The 19,001-nt window shown below is 37.6% G+C and overlaps 1 protein-coding gene across 1 annotated transcript in view; it reads right to left on the bottom strand.

Annotated features, from left to right (window-relative positions):
• CTNNA3 (catenin (cadherin-associated protein), alpha 3) overlaps nucleotides 1-19,001 on the bottom strand; it is a gene marked incomplete at its 5' end in the record, with an annotated part of 123,543 nt that overhangs the window by 90,015 nt on the left and 14,527 nt on the right. Inside the window, one exon of the mRNA XM_008939954.1 lies at nucleotides 3,086-3,237. Within this exon, the coding sequence (XP_008938202.1) occupies nucleotides 3,086-3,237 (152 nt within the window). The remainder of the gene's footprint in view (nucleotides 1-3,085; nucleotides 3,238-19,001) is intronic.

Genomic DNA, 19,001 nt, shown 5'->3' with positions numbered 1-19,001 from the left:
GGCCACTTAAGGGAAGGCAGGATGAACAATGCAGGCATTAAGTGAAGCTTACCTGATCTAGAAAAAAAATTAGATGTCCTAACCAAAACTCATAGCCTGCGTACAGAAACAACTTTGTAATCCTAAAAAAAAAAAAAAACCAGTCCATGGGCCACTTCAGGGAAGGCAGGATGAACAACGCAGGCATTAAGTGAAGCTTATCTGATCTAGAAAAAAATTAGATGTCCTAACCAAAACTCATAGCCTGCGTTCACTGAAACAGGAATTAATCAGAAGACCTAATGGAGGATCACCCTCAATCTGGTTTGTTTTGCCAGATAAATCTAACTCATAAATTGTTCCTGCTATGGGGCAAAAATCTTCTACAAAGTAGAGGAATAGAGCCAGGAAGTATAACTGTATGAAGTGAGGCATATTGAGCCTGGAAAAAGCAGAGTTCTGCATTAGCAAATAAGGAGAGGTAGAGTTCAGAAAATTTCCATTGTCAAAGACTGTCACATCAAAACCACTTATCTATCCTGGCACTTGGTTTTCCCTGAGTAGGAATCTCAGAATTAAAGGGGACAGAAGAAAAGAATACAATGACCCTCCCAGTGTCCCAGTCATTTCAGATGCTGTGTAGGCTAGCAAGTAAAAGGTCTGATGCTATCTTCCTTGGGTCTGAAGCAGAAAGGTCCACCCCAGAACTACTCCCAGTCATAACAAGACTGGAACTGAACCCAGCAAGTAACATCTGCATACTGATAACCATCAGTAATCACAGTCTAACTGCATGAAGTAGCTATAAATCACATAAATGTGATTTTCCTGGTAGATACTTGTCCCTGTTTGATACTGAAAATCTCTGCTGTTTTTTCTGTACGTATCTGGAAAAAAAGTTTTACATTTTATAGTTCCCTGATTAGCAGAGAAAGTATATCTTTAAAGTATAAGGTTGGAAGAATGTATCACGAAAAAGGCCTTTTTGAGTGAAAATGGTTCCAGCTTGGACTCCTCTCAAGAGGTGTACAGTTTAAAGGAGGAGCTTTTGTCTTTGTTGGAGATGTGCCTACTGCTTTGGGATTTGTAAATGGTTATCTGACAAAGGCAGGGTGGCATGAAAAGTAAACACATGGAAGATGCCATAAGAGGAGGAGTAACAGTGACAGGCAGAAACAGAAGACAAGCAGACAAATATGAAGATTCCTTGAATATATGTGGTAGAAGCCATATATAATTCAAACAGGATTAGGAAATTCCTAAATCTGATAAGAAACAAAAGTATTTTTTAAGTGCTTCAGGACTGAAAATTGGCAATACAGTAATAAAACTTTTTCAGGCAGTTGCAATGAAATTACATGGTACTAGCTGCACCCTACATCAAGTAGATAGGTGCTGAACACGACAAGTAGGCCAGGCTTTAGTGAGCCTTCCAGATACAGTAGTATATCATTATCTAATTTTTCATGCCTGGCTAAATGCACAACCACCAGATAGACAAAAAAAAACCTTACAAACAATCACTTCAAGCCAGAATCATTTAAGACTAATTTGCTGGCAACCAATGAAAAATCACTGTAAGTGAAGTGAAAGAACAGCAAACCATAAAACAGTGTTTAAGGATATAATTTCATAACTGACACCTGGAAAAAGGAGATATTCTAAAGATTCTTGCACATTTGAATTCCTACTGAAACTGTTTAACTTGCACGCTGCAATATGTTAAGATTCAGTAAAATTTTCCGTGTCACAGCCATAGAATCATGGAATCAAAATTTAAAGGTCATCTAGTCCAACCTCCCTGCAGTGAGCTGAGATATCTTTAACCTGTGAGCAGGTTGCTCACAGCCCAGTCCAACCTGACCTGGAATGTTTCCAGGGATGGACTTTCTACCACCACTCTGGGCAACCTGTGCCAATGTCTCACCACCCACAGCTGAAGAAATTTCTTCCTTATATCTAGCCTGAATCTCACCTCTTTTAATTTGAAACCATCACCCCTTGTCCTATCATATTAGAGGACAATAGTCCCTGCTAAAAATACTGTCCCCATCTTTGTTATGGGCCCCCTTCAAGTACTGAAAGGCCACAATAAGGCCTCCCTGGCACCTTCTCTTCTCCAGGCTGAACAATCAAAACTCCCTCAGCTTGGCCTCACAGCAGAGAGCTTCCAGCCCTTGGATAATATTTGTGGCCTACTCTAGCCCTGCTCCAACAGGTCCATGTTTTTCTCATGCTGAGTGCTCCAGAGCTAGACAGAGTACTCAAGTGAGGCCTCAGGGTGGAGCTGAACAGCAGAATCCCCTGCCTGAATCTGCTGGCCACACTAACCTATAATATATCTTTATATTCTAAAAAAAGGAGGAACCTATTTCTTACTTTCTTCTCAACTGAAAAGACAATGAAGAAGGTAACCTTTCTTTGAAAAATAAATCGATATTTTTATTAATGTTTAATTTTATTTAAAACCAAGACTGATGAATGTATAGATTTTGCATCTCAGTTATTGTATCATTTGAAATGGAATTTGTGGACTGAAGATATCTGGGGAAAATTCTGCATCTGACAACTTCCTTTCAAGTTTTAAAAGTATGCTGTTCTGAAGCATTTTTTTGAGTTTCAGGAAAAATACTAGTATAAGTACATTGATTGTGATTATGTAAGATTAACAGAAATCAGGCTGTTAAGTCTTATGGTGTGAAGCTGACAAAATTTCAACAAGAGATTAAGATCACTGGAATATACTCTCTGTTTCTACATTCCACTAAATAAGTTTAACATTGAAGAGCTACAAGCAGATTTGGGTTTGTAGCCACACGCCGACCTCTAACGAAGTGAATGAAGGTCTTTATCAACCAAACAGAAATAAATATTTTTAAAGAACAGAAGATACTTGTATGCAATATTCTGATCTGGTACTCCATGCAATTCTAGCCCTCTTAACTATGTGTGTTTCACAGTAATCCAAATTCTCCAGAGCAGTTCAATCTGGATCTAAGCTTTAGGACATTGTTCACATACAGAGTTTTAAATTCTCCAGAAAATGCCCTGATGTCCCCAGCTATCTGGGAAATGAGTATTACATTAACAAACACAAAAACCTTACCCGAATCATCATGACAGAGCATCTGATGTTGTGAATTGTATCATACACCTTCTTGGATATATCCACGAACTGGTTGTCATCAAACAGATGCACTGTGTTCTTGCTTAAGCTCTCCAATGCAGTATTTACTTGACTAATAAACTCTGGAATCACTATTTAAAAAAGAAAACACAAAGAAAATTCAGTGAGCATAAAAAGGATAAGATGTGACTTTTCTTTCTGGCAAACAAAGATTTGACTCGCATCAATTAAAATTTTATTTTAAGACAGCATTATAGTAGTAACAGTCAGTTTTAACTGGGAACACATGCATAATTTTTATCACCGTGCTAAACAATGTGCTTAGTGTATATTGTACTGTACAATCATCCAATGGCTTACAAGAAGAAGAACACTTTAAAGGGGGGTTGGGGAAGCAGCTGTAAAGTCTTGCCAGTGATTTCAATAATATTATCCAAAGGATCAGGATGAATAACCTGGTTCAAAGCTGCAACTACCATTGAACAGACTCCTCCTACTTCAGAATCTGCTTTCAGCCTAAGTGGAGATGAAGCTAACAAAAGACTGATGCTTAATCTCCAAATTAAAGTCCCACAATTGTAACCTAGATTTACCAAGGCAGTTTACTTTGTCTGACTGAATCAAAACAAATTCTGAATTTTGATCAGTTTGTTACTAAACTGTACTTTATCCAGAATGACCTAGGAAGTTGTTTTTTCTGGTGCTCCATGGCCTTATTTTACATGGTGACCTGGTGCCACCATACTTCCCTTGATCCTTCCCACCAATTCAAAGCAGAGGAAATGCAACACAGAATAGAGTGGAGAATGGATGCAGCCGGAACATCCGCCACACACAGAGTGACCTCAAAGAAGCACAGATCAGGCTCATTTGCAACAACTCATTTCCTGTCATCTGGGGACTGAAGACACAGAAGAAACAGAGTAAAGGGATAGAACTCAGCTTCTGTAATATTCAATAGGAGCAACAGGTACCTTGTGGAACGAAAGCTTTTTTCCGGCCATGTGTTGGTTTCAAATACAAGTATAATACGTTTTCCATCCCTCCCTCTACAATTCATGCTGTATAATTTATAAATCCATACCACATGAAAGCAACACTAGAAATACCTTCAATATGAAACATTTCAGGCAAATTCTGAAATATATATTTTTATGCAGAGCTTCAGCTGAAGTCAACAGGACTTCTGAATTAAAAAAAAAAAATGGCAACACACACTAAATATTAGGAAAGGTGACAGAATAATGCATTAACCCCTAACTTTACATGGAGAAACTCACATAACCCTTGGAGACATTTAAATTCACTCTTAAATTACAGCAACATCACTGTCTTCAAGCTCAGCAATTTCTCTCTAGAGTGCGGAACAGTTACTTCATGTGTCAGTTCCCAGAAATAACAAACTTCAGTTAATTCAGTGGGAGTGGGAAGGTTCATTTTCTTCTCTAAAATAGGTCTCCATAAGCATGAGACAAGTAGATGCCATTTGATTTGAAAAACAGGATATTTAAAATCCTTTCTTCCCTCTTCAGGCTGTCACTTCAATTACCCTGCCTTCTGAAAAGGTCAGTGGGGAGAACAGATTTCTTAAATAGTATGGAAAAATGACAAAGTACATTTTTCATTAGCAACCAAATTAAATAATTAGGGAGAGTGGGTGCCTATTTACCTAGTGCTTTTTAAAATAACTTTTTTTTAAAAAAAAAAACAAAAACACACAAATTTATCAGTTTAGAACACAATTTTTTTTTCCTGTCACACAAAGGTCTTGGTCCCTAAACTATCAAAGTAATTGCATGTATGCCAGTTTTGAACTGAACAGTCATATCCTCTGTTTACATAAAATTAAATGTTCCACTCTTCACAAAAAATGCAGCAAATGAGATTTCCAGGAATTCAAGGTTTCCACTGGTACAGTCAAAATTATCAGGTCTTTTCCAGAGCCTCCCACATCCTCTTATCAGTACATTGTACTTCAAATTACACTTGCAGTATTGTAAGGCACAGACTGCCTGCTTACCAGAAGCATTTTCAGTAGCTGCTGTCTGCAGGCCTCTTCTTCTACAGAACAGGCTATCTCTTCTCAGTTATTTGTTCAGGCTCCATCCTGCACTCCACCCTTATTCCATATGCTTATTCATGGCCTTTTTACAGCTCTTTCTGAGGCCAAAGTCATTATCAGAGTGTATTGGTTAGTCCAAAGTGAATACATCACTTACAAAGAGAGGATTTTAAGCAACTATGTACTCTATAGCTCATATACTACTGGTGGAGTCAGTGCTAAACCACAGGCTTATTATAGACATATGATCTCTGTGGCTACCATTTGAAAACATTTTTAAGATGGTTGCTTTTCATCAAGATCATTTTTACATACAGACAACTAAAACACAAGACTAAACTCTAAAATATATACATAATCTGCTAACGAGGTATAAAAATACACTTCGCCTGCTACAAGATTATTAAACAGTCATTATTTTTTGGTCATTTACCCTGTATCTGACTGGATCATTCCCTCAAATCCAAGACTCCTTTCTTTACTGCATGTGATTAATTTACTTTTTGAGTGCCCAACCAAATGACTACTTCAAAAGTGGTTCTTGTGAATTCTTATCCATGGATCGCTGGCACCAAAAATGCTTCAAACACCCTCAAATGGTTCAGTCATAGCTCTGAAACACTGCATTAAGTGGACTAGAATTCCATTAACAATGTGTACCTTGGCTGTATTCTGCTTTATTTTTCTAGGCAGCCTAAATATAGAGGAGAAATAGTTGCAGGTAAAACTAGATTGGGTAAGATTGTTTTTTTTGATTTTTCAAAAGCAAAGAAAATTTAAACAAGTTTAAGTAAAATGACAAAATTCAAGTGTTATACAATTGAGAAGTATTATTGGGCTTTTGTGATTTTAGTGTTAAAACATTTTTGAAAGAAATATTACAATTTTATTTTAATTTTTTTTTTTTCCCCCTCAGGGCAAATTGTGAGCAAATTTCAACACAAACATCTGTAATTCTGCCTCTCCTAAGGGGGAAGGGGCAGAAAGGAGGAGGAGAATGTTTTAGAAAATACCAATACTTACAGATTTCATGCCAGCAAAATACATGCAGTCCTCCTGAAATTAAGTTTATTTATTTTGAAATTCATCGTGTCTTCCCTAATTCCTCTCATTTCACATAAAAAATGCTACCTGTCTTTCCTTGTTGGCCCTGTCTTCTCAGACCTCTAATAATTTTTGCTTGATTTTGTTGTTGTTTTCAACCCAAGCCAACTAATGAAACCTGTTTGTAGTTTAATTGCTGTCACAGCCCAGCTCTTAACTCAGAGGCTACCACATCAATATGCTACAATCACCTTAGGTAAAACAGAAAAGCAAACTTCACTAATCACTTTATTCCAATCAGCAATTTGTGCCTGCTATTTTTAATAACAAAACTTTCCAGAAGGCCAGTGACAACAAATGAAAACATGAACCACTCTTCAGGCATCTTTTAATGAAGTTAAGTAATTAACATCACTTCAGCAGTGATCAAGATAGCTTGATATTAAAAAAGCAACAGTCTCCATAGCTAAAAGGTTCACACACACGAAACACTCACCTAAAGAAAGCCTTAACAAAATTAATATAACAGATACAGACAGACATTACTTCCTAGAACTTATCAAAAAATAGTAACTTCTTCTTAGTATACTTTTTCCCAGTCAAAATACTTTTTGGATTTTAATTAGGGAAAATAAAGGGGGGGGGGGGAACCCCCCTGTTTCATTTATTTGACAAAGGGAAAAAAAAAACCAAGAAGTTATCCTCATAAAAAGTGAAAACACATTACTTATTTTTCACCATGCTGAAGTATTTTAAATTAGACTATTTGTTACTCTGCCGTCTCTGCAGGACAACACACAGGCCCTATCCCTTGTGCTTATGCTGAAAGATTTATAGGTAGGGTATGGTTCCTCTCAATGTAGAATGCCACAGTTGCTCAAGGTAGAGCAGATGTGGTGGATTACTGAATGCACATAGACACAATTTATCTCAAGAAAAATAATTTATAGTAAATAGCCAAACTTTCACCTTCAAGGTCTGTCTGTATGTATAAACACTGCGAGAAACACTGTACATTGTAAATAGACTGCAAAAAGGTTCAAAAGCTCCTACTAGAATGAAGAATGAAAAACTGCTCTTTCTAAAGCAGCCTTGAAATGGAAATGAAAACACAGCACTCAGATGACTCAGTGAAGCTCTCTATGGCAGACCAACAGATCCCAGCTACAGGTAGACTCTGCATGACTGCCACAGCTATTAATTGAACTTAAGTTCAATGACCTTTCAACAAAGGAAAAGACTTTATTGGGCAGTCAGCCATCCAGAGATGTCTTCTGTGCTCAAATAAAGGACCCACAGGACTATTCAGCAGGTGGTATGAAAACATGAGCAGCCTTCCTAACTTTGTCTTGTCAATATACAAAAATAGGTAATACTCAGAATGAATAAGAAGTTTCAGTTAGTGAAACACTCATAATAAAAATCATGTGAAGGTTAGTAACTAAACTGAATCTCTAATATCAAAGTGAGTAAAGACTGCAGAACTTAATGAGAATGGCATGAGAAGGTTTTAATATAAGAATAGGAATGTCCATCTTCCACAGGTAGTTGAAGTAATTTCTACTTAAAAGAACATTTAACAAAAAAGTGGGCAAGACCAAGTGAAAAAATGGTTGTGCTCCTCAAGGTAATAAAATCAGGGTCATTCACTATTGAGGAATTGGATTCTAGCAGGAGAAAAAAGTCTGCCTGGGAGAGTTTCCAAAAGCCCACCAGAAGACAGATTCTTAAAAAGCGAAAGCCAAAAGTATGGTCATGTAAAGCCTAAAAAGCTGCTGAATGAAAAAAACTATGTCAATGGCTTTTGTTTGTTTTTTTCAGATCACAGAAATAAACCAGATTTGCACACAGGCAGTTTAAAAGAGATGAGTGCAATGCAGACCTATGCCAAACCAAACGCATCATTCAGTAAGCCCAACCCTTCCTTCAACATGTCTATTAATTAGCCTCCAATCAGTAAGAAACAGCCCCACTAAAATCTTGAAAGCCATCCACCATCTAGGCACTAAGATGTCAAAAAACAGAGGCTCAAGACTCGATAATGACCTCAGTTTGTTGCAAGAAAACCTGAAATCACAGGAAGAACTACAGGTCTCCAAACCAAGAGAGACAGTATGTTCTGAGATCAAACTGCCTGGGTAATGCTGTAGCTCAAGGCACCAGAAATGCACTGTTCTTCTGTCATACAGAAGGTAAGTCTTGACAAAGAAAAAAAATGAAGGTAATTAATATGTTACCATTTCTAAACATGGGGCTAAGAGTGCACCTGTCCACAGTCCTTGGAAGAGAATTCAGAGATAAAAAAAAAATCTGTTGTTTCTTGATACTTAACCTTAAGCAACTGATCACAAGGCACACACAAAGAAGAAACATTCCACAAAACAGACCTGAGAACATCATTGTGTATCTCCCCATTTCTGTACTTCAGGCTGAAGAAACTTTGGTTGCCTAGAAGACCAGGAGGGCTCCCTGGAGCTAACCCAGTAATACATGAATCCAAAGCTCTCAATCTAGAGAGAGAAAACGCTAGCTAGGCTCAGGCATAAGCAATCATCAGGAGCAGTACTTTTCATGAAAAACTACTGTGCTGCAGAGAAGCCCCCAGAATCCTACACTCTTAGTGCCTCTAGGGTAATTTCAAACCAAAGAAACTTCCAGTGTTATTCCAGAAAAAAACATTTAAAGGTAAACTTAGCTGCCAAAGCTCTAAGAGCGAGCTGTAATCATAAGGAACACAAAAGGTACTACAGCTTTCACTGATGGCAATGCCAAACCACCTGAACAAGCCTTCTAAAGATGAAGAGTAGGTAGATGAAGGACTTCTTTATTTAATCATAAAATCAGATGTAGATATAGTGGCTCATAACATGGGAAGTCTGTGACATAGCAGAACTGAAAGAGTGCTAAAGGCTGTCTGCCTTAACAGCCCTCAGGGCAATAAAAAGATGGTGAAGCTATGGCAACAGGTCTGTATGTCACAGCTAGGCTTTCCCTAAGAACAGAAGTAAAGCAATACTATATGAAGCCCAACTCGACTTACAAGATCTAGTAAGTCCACTGTTGACATTGAAATATACAAACAGATTGCTGATTTCTAGCTTCTTGTTCTACCAAGGCAGCAGAGTCTAGAGTTACAGAAGGATCCCTTACATTGCCAAATGCACTAGCCATATCTCCACAAGCAGGCTATGAGTGTGTCAGGAGAAAAGGAGACTCAGTGGAGATGTTATCAATCCATAGCACAACCTGAAAGGAGACTGTAACAAGATGGGTATTGGTCTCTTCTTTCACGTAGCCAGTGATAGGACAAGAAGAAATGGCTTCAAGTTGTGCCAGAGGAGTTTTCAGCCGGACATCAGGAAAAATTTCTTTACCAAAAGGCTTATCAAGCATTGGAACAGGCTGCCCAAGGAATGGTGGAGTCACCATCCCTGGAGGAATTTAAAAGACATGAAGATATGGCACCCAGGGATATGGTTTAGTGGTGGACTTGGCCATTCTGGGTTAAGTTTTTTGACTTCATGATCTTGAAGTGATCCTCTCCTCTCTTCTTAGTGTCAAGGACCTAGAAGACCTAACCAACTCTGCAAAGCCTCTTCCCATGGCAAGGTAAAAATTACCTCGTTTTCAGTAAGTATTCACAGTATGTCTATTAAAACAGACATTTAAAGGAGGAAAAAACAACCCGACATTTTTGGTGGGCTTTAAATCTCCTGATAAGTATTACTTCCTGTGCTGTTGTAGAATTAAATTTATATTGCTATTTAACACATTTTAGTACAATAGATGTAACACAAGAAGGACATGACCCATATGAATATGACATGATATTCAGAACACTGCACACATACAAAATTAATCAGAATCCAAAAATCATAGGAATTAGAGCCATTTGCTTTCAAAAGTCATTCATGAAAGTTGTTTTTCAAACATCTCTCTCACACCTCCAAAAATATTTATGCACCCTGTCCACTACTGTTTAAATATTAAGGAATATTTAAATGTGTATTTTATGCATTATGATCAGTTGTTCCTATAAAACAACCCTATAGTGGAGGCTGTTATTCACACATCAGAGAGGCACAGTGGAACAGTATGAAAGCATGGCATGTTTAAGTCAAAGGACAGTTGAGAAACAAAAATAAAACCACAAAACCAAAAAAGCTTTTTGGGGGAAAAAAAAAAGTGTTGACAAAAAAAAATTAAAATCTAGTATTAAAAGCTGTTCAAAACCACAATTCCACATTTCTATTTAAAGCTGTTGAACCATGTCCTTTATTTTGTTATTGTTCACATTCTGTTCAACTGAACAGTTTAAATTTCTGCCCAAAATGTTCTCTACACTAAAAGAAGTTTTTACCAAAAAAAGCATTAAGTTTTACTCAAATAGCTGGACCACATTAAGAGTATTTTTTGACAGCCCATACAATAAATCCACTGATTACTGACTCTGATTGCATTTTTAAAATATGCTTTCTATATTACAGTTTCTAACCACCACATCTACTGATACATTGGTTTTATATAAAAGAGTTATCACACACCAAATTACCTAGTATCTTCCTAACACAATCATTTTCTAAGCTCATCATCTCCTCTCACAGCATAGGCTTTTTTAATCACTGAGGAAAGCTCAAAGCATTTTGAAGAACAGAAGACAGAACTTCATAAAAATTGTTATATCTCTTTAAGAAATACCTTGAAAAACTAAACTCAGTTCTGCACTATTCTATGTTACAAAGCACCTACTAAACTTTAAGAACCTCACCTAAGATCTTCCCATGCCAGAGGGGGCACTTGCTTTGACCTCAGTAGGTCTGGGATCACACTGGGATAGATACTAGCCTTTGATTAGAACCTGTATGTTGCAACACATTGATTCACACTCAGGAATTCTATTGTCCATGAAATCCAAAATTCCCTTCCTTTTTTAAGAGTAAATGTTTTACATTTCCACTTCAGAGAGATATACCATTGATGTTTTCAAATTTTCTAGGTAAAAAATTATCAGGAGCTGCTGAGTAGAAACCTATCCTTTTAACAGACAGCTAGTAGATGATAATTACTTTAAGCCTCCTGGCTTCCCTGTTTAAAGGAAGAAGCTTATACAATCCTTATAAAGAGAAGAGTTGCCATACACACTTAAATCCTGACACCAGGTAAATGCTACAGGCAATCAGGAAGGGTATAGGCATCTTAGATCCTTCAAGTTATTATTCCAAAAAGCAATCATGGAAAGCAAAAGAAAACAATACAAAAGTGAATGACCAGTAGAAACACAGGTAAAATAAAAATTACTACATTAATAGTAAGGAAAAAAAAAAAGTAAAGCAGGAAGGCAACAGTTATTCTACAGGCAGAAAGAAAAAAAAAAATCATTCTTTCTTGTCTTGTGAGGTAATTCACTGTTTCTTCTCTGTATGCCCTTTCACTTTCCTATATGCTTGTCAGCATAGCTTGAGTTTAATTTTTATTGCATTCCTCTAATTTTGTTTAGCACTGAAAAGCAACATAGTAAAAGGAATAAATGCTTGGACTCTACCCTCCTGAGGGTGCTTTTTGGTACTATATCCTGGAACTGTATGCTATGTTAGACTGAATTTATCTAGAATTTATTTACAGCTTTAAGGATGTCCTTCATCTTCCAGCCAGAAGATCAGATGAGTCCTCCTGTGGAAGCATAAGCAGAGAATTGTGACAAGTGGTGTGTATCTCAAGTATTTTATTATTCCCCCATAATCTGATCATTTAGCATGAAAGTCAGTGTGATAGGTATAGACAGTTTGCTCTCAGAGGATTTAATTAGTTTTCAAGTTGCAGGAATTTGGCTAAAGTGAAGCATAAGCAAAGTATGCTTGAAGAGATTAAAAAAACAGCTACTACTTAAATGCAGGGTAATACCACAGTAAATAAGAAAACCAATTAATAACTGTACAGTATTTATGAAATGCTTTTTTTTTTATTTCACTCTTTGAGACCAAAGAATAATTTGTGTTTCTTGTCATATAAAAATAAGCATTTGCAGTTTTCTTCTGGAAGTGGTATCTAAGAATTTCAGGTAATCAGACCATTATGTATTCTGGCAACTCAATTTTACTGCTAAGTATTATGCCTATTCTTCATGCATTTCAATCCAAAGTTGTATATAAAGAGCTAATAAATATGTTAAATAAAAGCCATCTAAGCTAAAGCAACTGTGCTGGCCAAGACATATCATTTGAAATAAGGGCACTTATTCTTGCAAAGTTTGGGTTACACCACCCAAGGCGTGTTATTCAGAATGAAATAAACTCTTTAATGTCCAATGGAGATATCTTCATTAGATGTGTTCAAAAATACATTTAAATAAGGGCATTACTGCAAAGAAAGATGATTCTGCACTCACTGCAGAAGGTTGAACTGAATAAGTTTTTCAAAACTCCAACTGTTTATGACTGTTACAAACCCACATAATATGATGCTAACAAAGATCAAGCTGTTTGTAAATTTTATTTCACTATGGTACAGATACAACTTCAAATCTGTATTTTTTGTGATACAACGTTTAATTAGTGATATTGAATTATAGCACTGTAAAGATGACTTGCCAAGACATATGTATACATACATTATGAAAGGAGCAGGAGAGGTTTGTAACTGTGGGCATTTGATCTATTCGTTCTATTCCTTCAAATAATACCATTCATATTTAATCATCTTATTCTTGGTAACGAGTTTATAGGTTATATGCATGAAAAGGGATTAATAATTATGTAGAAAATCATAAACAAATATTTCTTCTATAATTCTCTATATAAATATATAATCTATGTGTACATATATATTTATACATAAGCTATGTTGGATATATGACAGCAGTTTTGTGGTATTCTGCCCTTACAGCTAATAAGGTTATGATTTTTCAGTTAAACTGTCCTCAATACAAGAAATGATAAGTAATACATAAGACCTAATTGTTGTCAGTGTGTATTATTAACGGCAATCCAGTAAACTGCTGCTTTTAAGTTTGAAAAGATCCCAATTTATCCTTCTCCTAAATAAACCTATGACAGTGATTTGACTTGCCACCTGGAAAACGTAGCTATTTTCATTAGCACTAATGTTGCAGTGCGCCTCCTGGAGACAGAGGTTTCTGTTGCCTCTTTGTCCCCAAACACGGGCACACATCCAGAATTTTCCATCTTTCCCAGGTTGTGGTTGGCTTAGCCACCACAAGACCAATCCCCTAACACCCATTGGACCCCTGACCTGTCGGTAACCCATCCAGGTATCCTTAAAGGACGATGCCTTTGTAAACCCACCTACCTACCTGTTAAAAACCCCTGGCCCCAAGGCCCCATGCTCCTTCGCTTCTCCCCTGGGGTGGGTGCTGTTTCAGTGCCTGCCTCAGGTGGTTTTTTGTTTGTTATTTTCATGTTATTAAAACCTTTTATTTTGGAAGAAAGCGATCGTTGCCCATCCCTCCTTTACTCACCACTGTCCTCCTCTTCACTGACGACCACCCTGGAGGTACTACTGGGGTCCCGCTGGGGGTGTTTTCTTCCCGGGCAAAACCAGCAGGGTTAAAATCCTTTAAATATATTTCTTTAAAGTAATACACTAAGACGATTTAGGTATGTACGAAGTCAGTGTTACTCTAAGCAGACTGGACGGGCACAGGTATGGGTACAGGCAAGGGCTTGTGACTTGGAGTCTGTGAGCCTCTGGACTGACCCCTCCTCAAGCTCTCCCTCCACAGTCCTTGTTCCTTGCACAGTCTGGCAAATGCACCTAACGCTGCAGCTGGAAATTGCGGCAACACCTACAATTAAACATCACAGTTCAAGACTTCAGCAGTCACTTAAAAGGATCTTTTCCCCTCACTACACAAATGCACAGAAAAAAAAACAAAGAGAGGTGGGTTTGGTTTTGATGAGGTAGATGGATTTCCCTGTATGATATACAAGAGGCAGGTCGCAGCATCTGAAAGAGCAAAAAGGTGCTTGGAGATCCTATAAATAATCTACATTTTTCAATGTATCTCCTGCACTTTGCTGTCACACTCAAGGACAGACTGACCACGAGATCTCAGATGAGAAACATATTTCCCCCTAGGTCATAGTGACAAAGAATTTCAGATTTTTTTTCACATTTCTTAGCAGACAGTGTGGAGGACCATGTGGGCCTGTCTTATCTCATCAGTTCCGTGCTACTGCAGGGCCTTTATGTGCTGTGGAAATATCTCCTGCTCCTGAACTCAGTATACAGTGCAGAACAGCATGACCTTCTTATAGTCTAACTGAAGTCCTTGGGCTTAATTTAGAGGCATCTGCACTAAATACAGTATCTTGTGATACACAAGATAAGACTAGTAAAACTGTTAAGTCCGCATCTAAAGAAAGTCATGACTATTCATAAATGAATTTCATAGGACACACAGGGCTTCAGCTTACCTTCAGTCCAACTGTGGTCTACCATCAAATGTATGTCCTCACTTCAAAACAGTGATCATACAGCAGCATGGTGACAAAGTTCAACAATCTGAAGCAGCTGAAGACTTCAGATTTTGGATACTGCCTAGTCCAACTTGATACCAGGGCCAGATAGTTGACATGCTAGTACTGGTACAAGGAAGGTGGTAGGAAAATGCAGATGGTGCAAGTGGACACCACTGCTGTCAACACAAGCTGCAGTTAGAGCTGTCTGAAATGACTGCATTGCAGCCCCCATTTCTACTATTAGAATTTGTTACTGCAGATTTATAATGAAGTTTTTCTTTGCTACCTCTGCCATATCCAAGGCCAAAGCTCTGCCAGCAAGAGCAGGAGGCAACCGAGACATCAGGGACTTTCTAAAGGCTGCTGAACAAACACTCCTGAACTGGGATTGTTCAGATGTACTGAAAAGGACACAGGAAATGCCATGCAAACCGTTAAGAGGAAATGGAAATCTTCCTACAGGGAAGTCCCTTCGTTGTATGTGAGAGAGATTATCTGGACAGAAAACAGCTTTTCGTTAATTTAGGTTGAGAAGGGAAATTCTGACAGTTTAATTAAAAAAACCCAACCGACCAAACAAACAACACACAACACCAAACTATCTCTGTGAAATTTGCCTTTTTTTTTTTGTGAATAAGTATTACTAAGCTAGAGAATTATGCTAACTAGCAAAAAAAACCAAGCCAGTCAGAATTTTTGAGTATTATTAAATGCCAGGTTTTGTGACTTTTATGTTTAGTATGATAATACCTACAAAATTTGAAGTAATAAGAATATGCTTAACCAAGTACATAAAGGGATATTTTGGGGTAAGTAAAACTAATTCAGTCTTTAAAAACACTGACCTTTGAAAAGGTCATTCACATGCTACTTGAAGTCATTTAAGAGCATTCAAAAATAATTACCTCTTTTGAGCTGTAATACAAATCTTATTACGATTTAACTAGAAAGTAGTAGTGAAAAGATCACAGAATTCACTTCATGCAATAAAATTCACCATTGTATTATAAACTATATATTTGGGAAACATACACCCTGGAACATGGAAAAAAATCTTACTTCATGTGCAATGCAACCCCAGCTTTGACTACAGTTTTATATATTAACAGTGCTATGATGAAAGTGTGGTTTTCCTCACATACTCACTTCAGAATGCTGAGACTACCTGTAAAATTCCACTTTGCTTATTCCACATTGATTACTCTTACATCCCAGAAATTACTGGTCAGTATTACCCTGGCCTACACCCTGAGCTTGTGACTCTTAGTGCATCTTCTCTTTTCCTTGAAGACAATCCAAGCGTCTTCAGAACATCCCCAAAGCATTCAGGCTTCATCCAATAAAAAAGGAATTCCACAAAATCTGTTGCTAGGTAAAGCAGATTTGATTGTAAATTTACCTATGGTAACATTCCAGACACATTCCATGTAAGCATTGTGTCTGTAAAGAATAACACATAACAAAAAAAAAAAAAAAAGCACAAACCCACAAACAGAAACCCAAAACGAAACAAACAAAACACTGTAAAATTATTTTTTGGCTTTTTGTCTGACAGTTTACAATTTTACATTCTTAGACTGGCTTCATTTATTTTCTTCAGTATGAGTGTTAACACTTTCTCTGCCATTTTAAATTGTCTCTGTAAATTTCTATTCAATTGCATAGCCAACTTACGTACACACACTCTCATATCTGTTGAGGACAAGACAAAAAAAAAGAGAAAAAGAGAGATACTACCATGTCTTTATCTTAGGGCTTGCAATTGAAACAAAAAAGAAAGAAGAAACCCGTTCTAAATAAGTGTGAAGAAAATTAGCAGTCCACAAGAATGGAGAATAATCTGGAGGGTTGTGAAGAACTCTTGAAGTAATCTGTTTCTAGCAATTGATTCTGTTATCAAACAGTATCAATGTGACATCAGGCTACTCTCACTGATTTTTCACTAATTTTATATCAGGATAGACAATGCACTCTCTGATTTTTAACACCTAGTATCTGATTTCATTTCCAATTAAAACTGTTACAGTGAGTGTGATGTGGAAGTTACCGTTATAATTTAGAGGACACAGAAGATGGTTAATTTAAGTTAAGGACAGAGAAGTACTGGGGAGAGCTAGGTAGAACAATTAGATCAGTGGAGAAAGATTAAGGAGCTGTCACTACATGTCTAAGTATTTCTCAGCTCTACTTAGTGAAAAGTCACAGAAAGCCAACTGCATTTTTAAGTGCAAAGTTATATTCTCATCCTATAAGCTTCCCAAAACCACATCTTATGCTACAAGAACTTACTGACTTACCCTGAAAAATGTAGGCACATTTTATTAAAACTGCTAATTATTTTTTACAAACACAGTTTTGAAAAATACACAGTGGGTAAGCAAGGAAAACCAATTAAGATGGGTCTTCAGATAATGCAAATCTCAGAAATGATGTCTACAAAACACTGTTACATTCACTGAAGTGAATGAATATATGGCAATTAATTCTGGCAGAGGGACTACATAAGAGAAGCAAAACTGCTGGAACATCATTTCTGAATGTCAGACAACTGGATTGCACTTGTGTTTATACAGCAGAGTAGTGCTCACTGTAGGTATGAGCACCTTCATCTACGCAGATGTATTCTCTTATTAAAACCCTGCAGCTCACTTGTTGCTAAAATGTTCTGCCTTCTCCCTAAACTACAGTGCAAATACCTAAATGCAACTGTTCCTCTTGAAAATTAGATCCCTAATGTCTCCAAAAAATGAAATGCAAACATACAAGGAACAAAGAGCAGCACATACTGGCATGTTTACTACGTCTGGCTGCCCCTCTCCAGGACAGGAGGTGGGGGCAAAACACATGCACAGAAAGCTTCACTAAAGACACACTGGTAATATTTGTACAGATCTAACACTGCAATGTCCAAATGGCTCAGCCTGTGAGAAGTGGGTGTCTCTAATCCACTGCAGTGCTCTGAAAATGCTAATACAGGAGGAATAGCTGATACACGAACTAAAAAGGGGAAAAAGCAGCCCCAGGGCAAGGGGGGGAGCCTTGCCATGGAATGAAAGCCAGAAGTGACAGGAAAGAAACGTAAAGTGAAAGGCACCTCCCTTGGGCAGTGAGGAGTTAAGCATACGATGCTTCAACAGATAGGCAGGGTTGAAGACTATTATTTATAGACACTTTCACATTCACATACCTTTAAGAATTATCTGGACATGATAAGGAATTGGTATCCTTCATCCTTTAACGCCTTCATCACAAGTCAACGGACAAAAACATACCCCTCTGCTAACACCCACCATATGAGTCATGGAGTTTAAAAATGTTACTGTAGCTAACATGGACATTTTTAAAGGGAATAAGCTAGACTCCTTCCTGTCATACTGCCTACTCAACCGTCTTCAAGACTGCAACAGTCTCGAGACATAAGACACTTGGGAAAAAAACAGGCAGTGCAGTTCAGGACAGGTTTTACTCTAGATAAAGTTTAATTCAGTTTAGGTAACACATAGCAACAAACATGGCTGCCTCTCAAACAGGAAAATGAGAAAGGGAACAGGCCATTACGTTGGACTCAACAACAAGAACAGCACAGGGCCACTGTCCTTGCTCTGGACATTCTCCCATGGTCTCCAGAAACACTCTGAATTCCTCCAGCTGTATAAAGACTGAGCAGAAACCAGAATGGAATTTGGCACTTGTTACCTTGCATGAATGGAATAATCACTGACAGTAGATCTTCTGAAATCTATCTTTAGTTCTGCCTCTTATGGAAAACAAGTAATAGGGCACAGTTTGAAAATGTTCCAGAAAAGGCTCTTAACTGTAAGAAACACAACTTGAAGAGGACCAAGTGCTTGCAAAGCAGAGAAGCATCTACTTCAAGGTACCTGCTGTGTGACTTGTCTTTCTGCATTGAGCAGTACTCACTATATGGGAGTCCTAGTAACAGAAATGAGTAACCACCTTCCCAACAGGGAAGCCTTGGTCACTTGCACAATGGCAAACAGTGCTCATTTCTACATTTTGCCACAAACCTGTATATAAAAGCATAAAAATAAATTGCATCATTATGGAAAAAAAAAAAAAAATGTGTGATGCCTGCATCAACCTTCTCTAGAGTTTGCTTACTGATCGCTGTATAACTTCTAAAAAACTCAAAGCACAAGGATTTTGTTCTAGACCCTTTACGTCAGGTTGGCACATGTGTCAACTGCTGCACTGAAGGAGGAAGCTACTTTAGTAAGCTGAAAGGTTCATTTCTTCTGCATTCTGGTCCCAACTACTGCACAACACCTGACTCACCAGGAGAACACCAAGT

Source organism: Merops nubicus, unplaced genomic scaffold (genome assembly GCF_000691845.1).
Source record: "Merops nubicus isolate BGI_N331 unplaced genomic scaffold, ASM69184v1 scaffold1335, whole genome shotgun sequence".
Classification (NCBI taxonomy): domain Eukaryota; kingdom Metazoa; phylum Chordata; class Aves; order Coraciiformes; family Meropidae; genus Merops; species Merops nubicus.
Note: the sequence above shows the minus strand (reverse complement) of the source record. Positions and strands in the feature narration are given on the sequence as shown.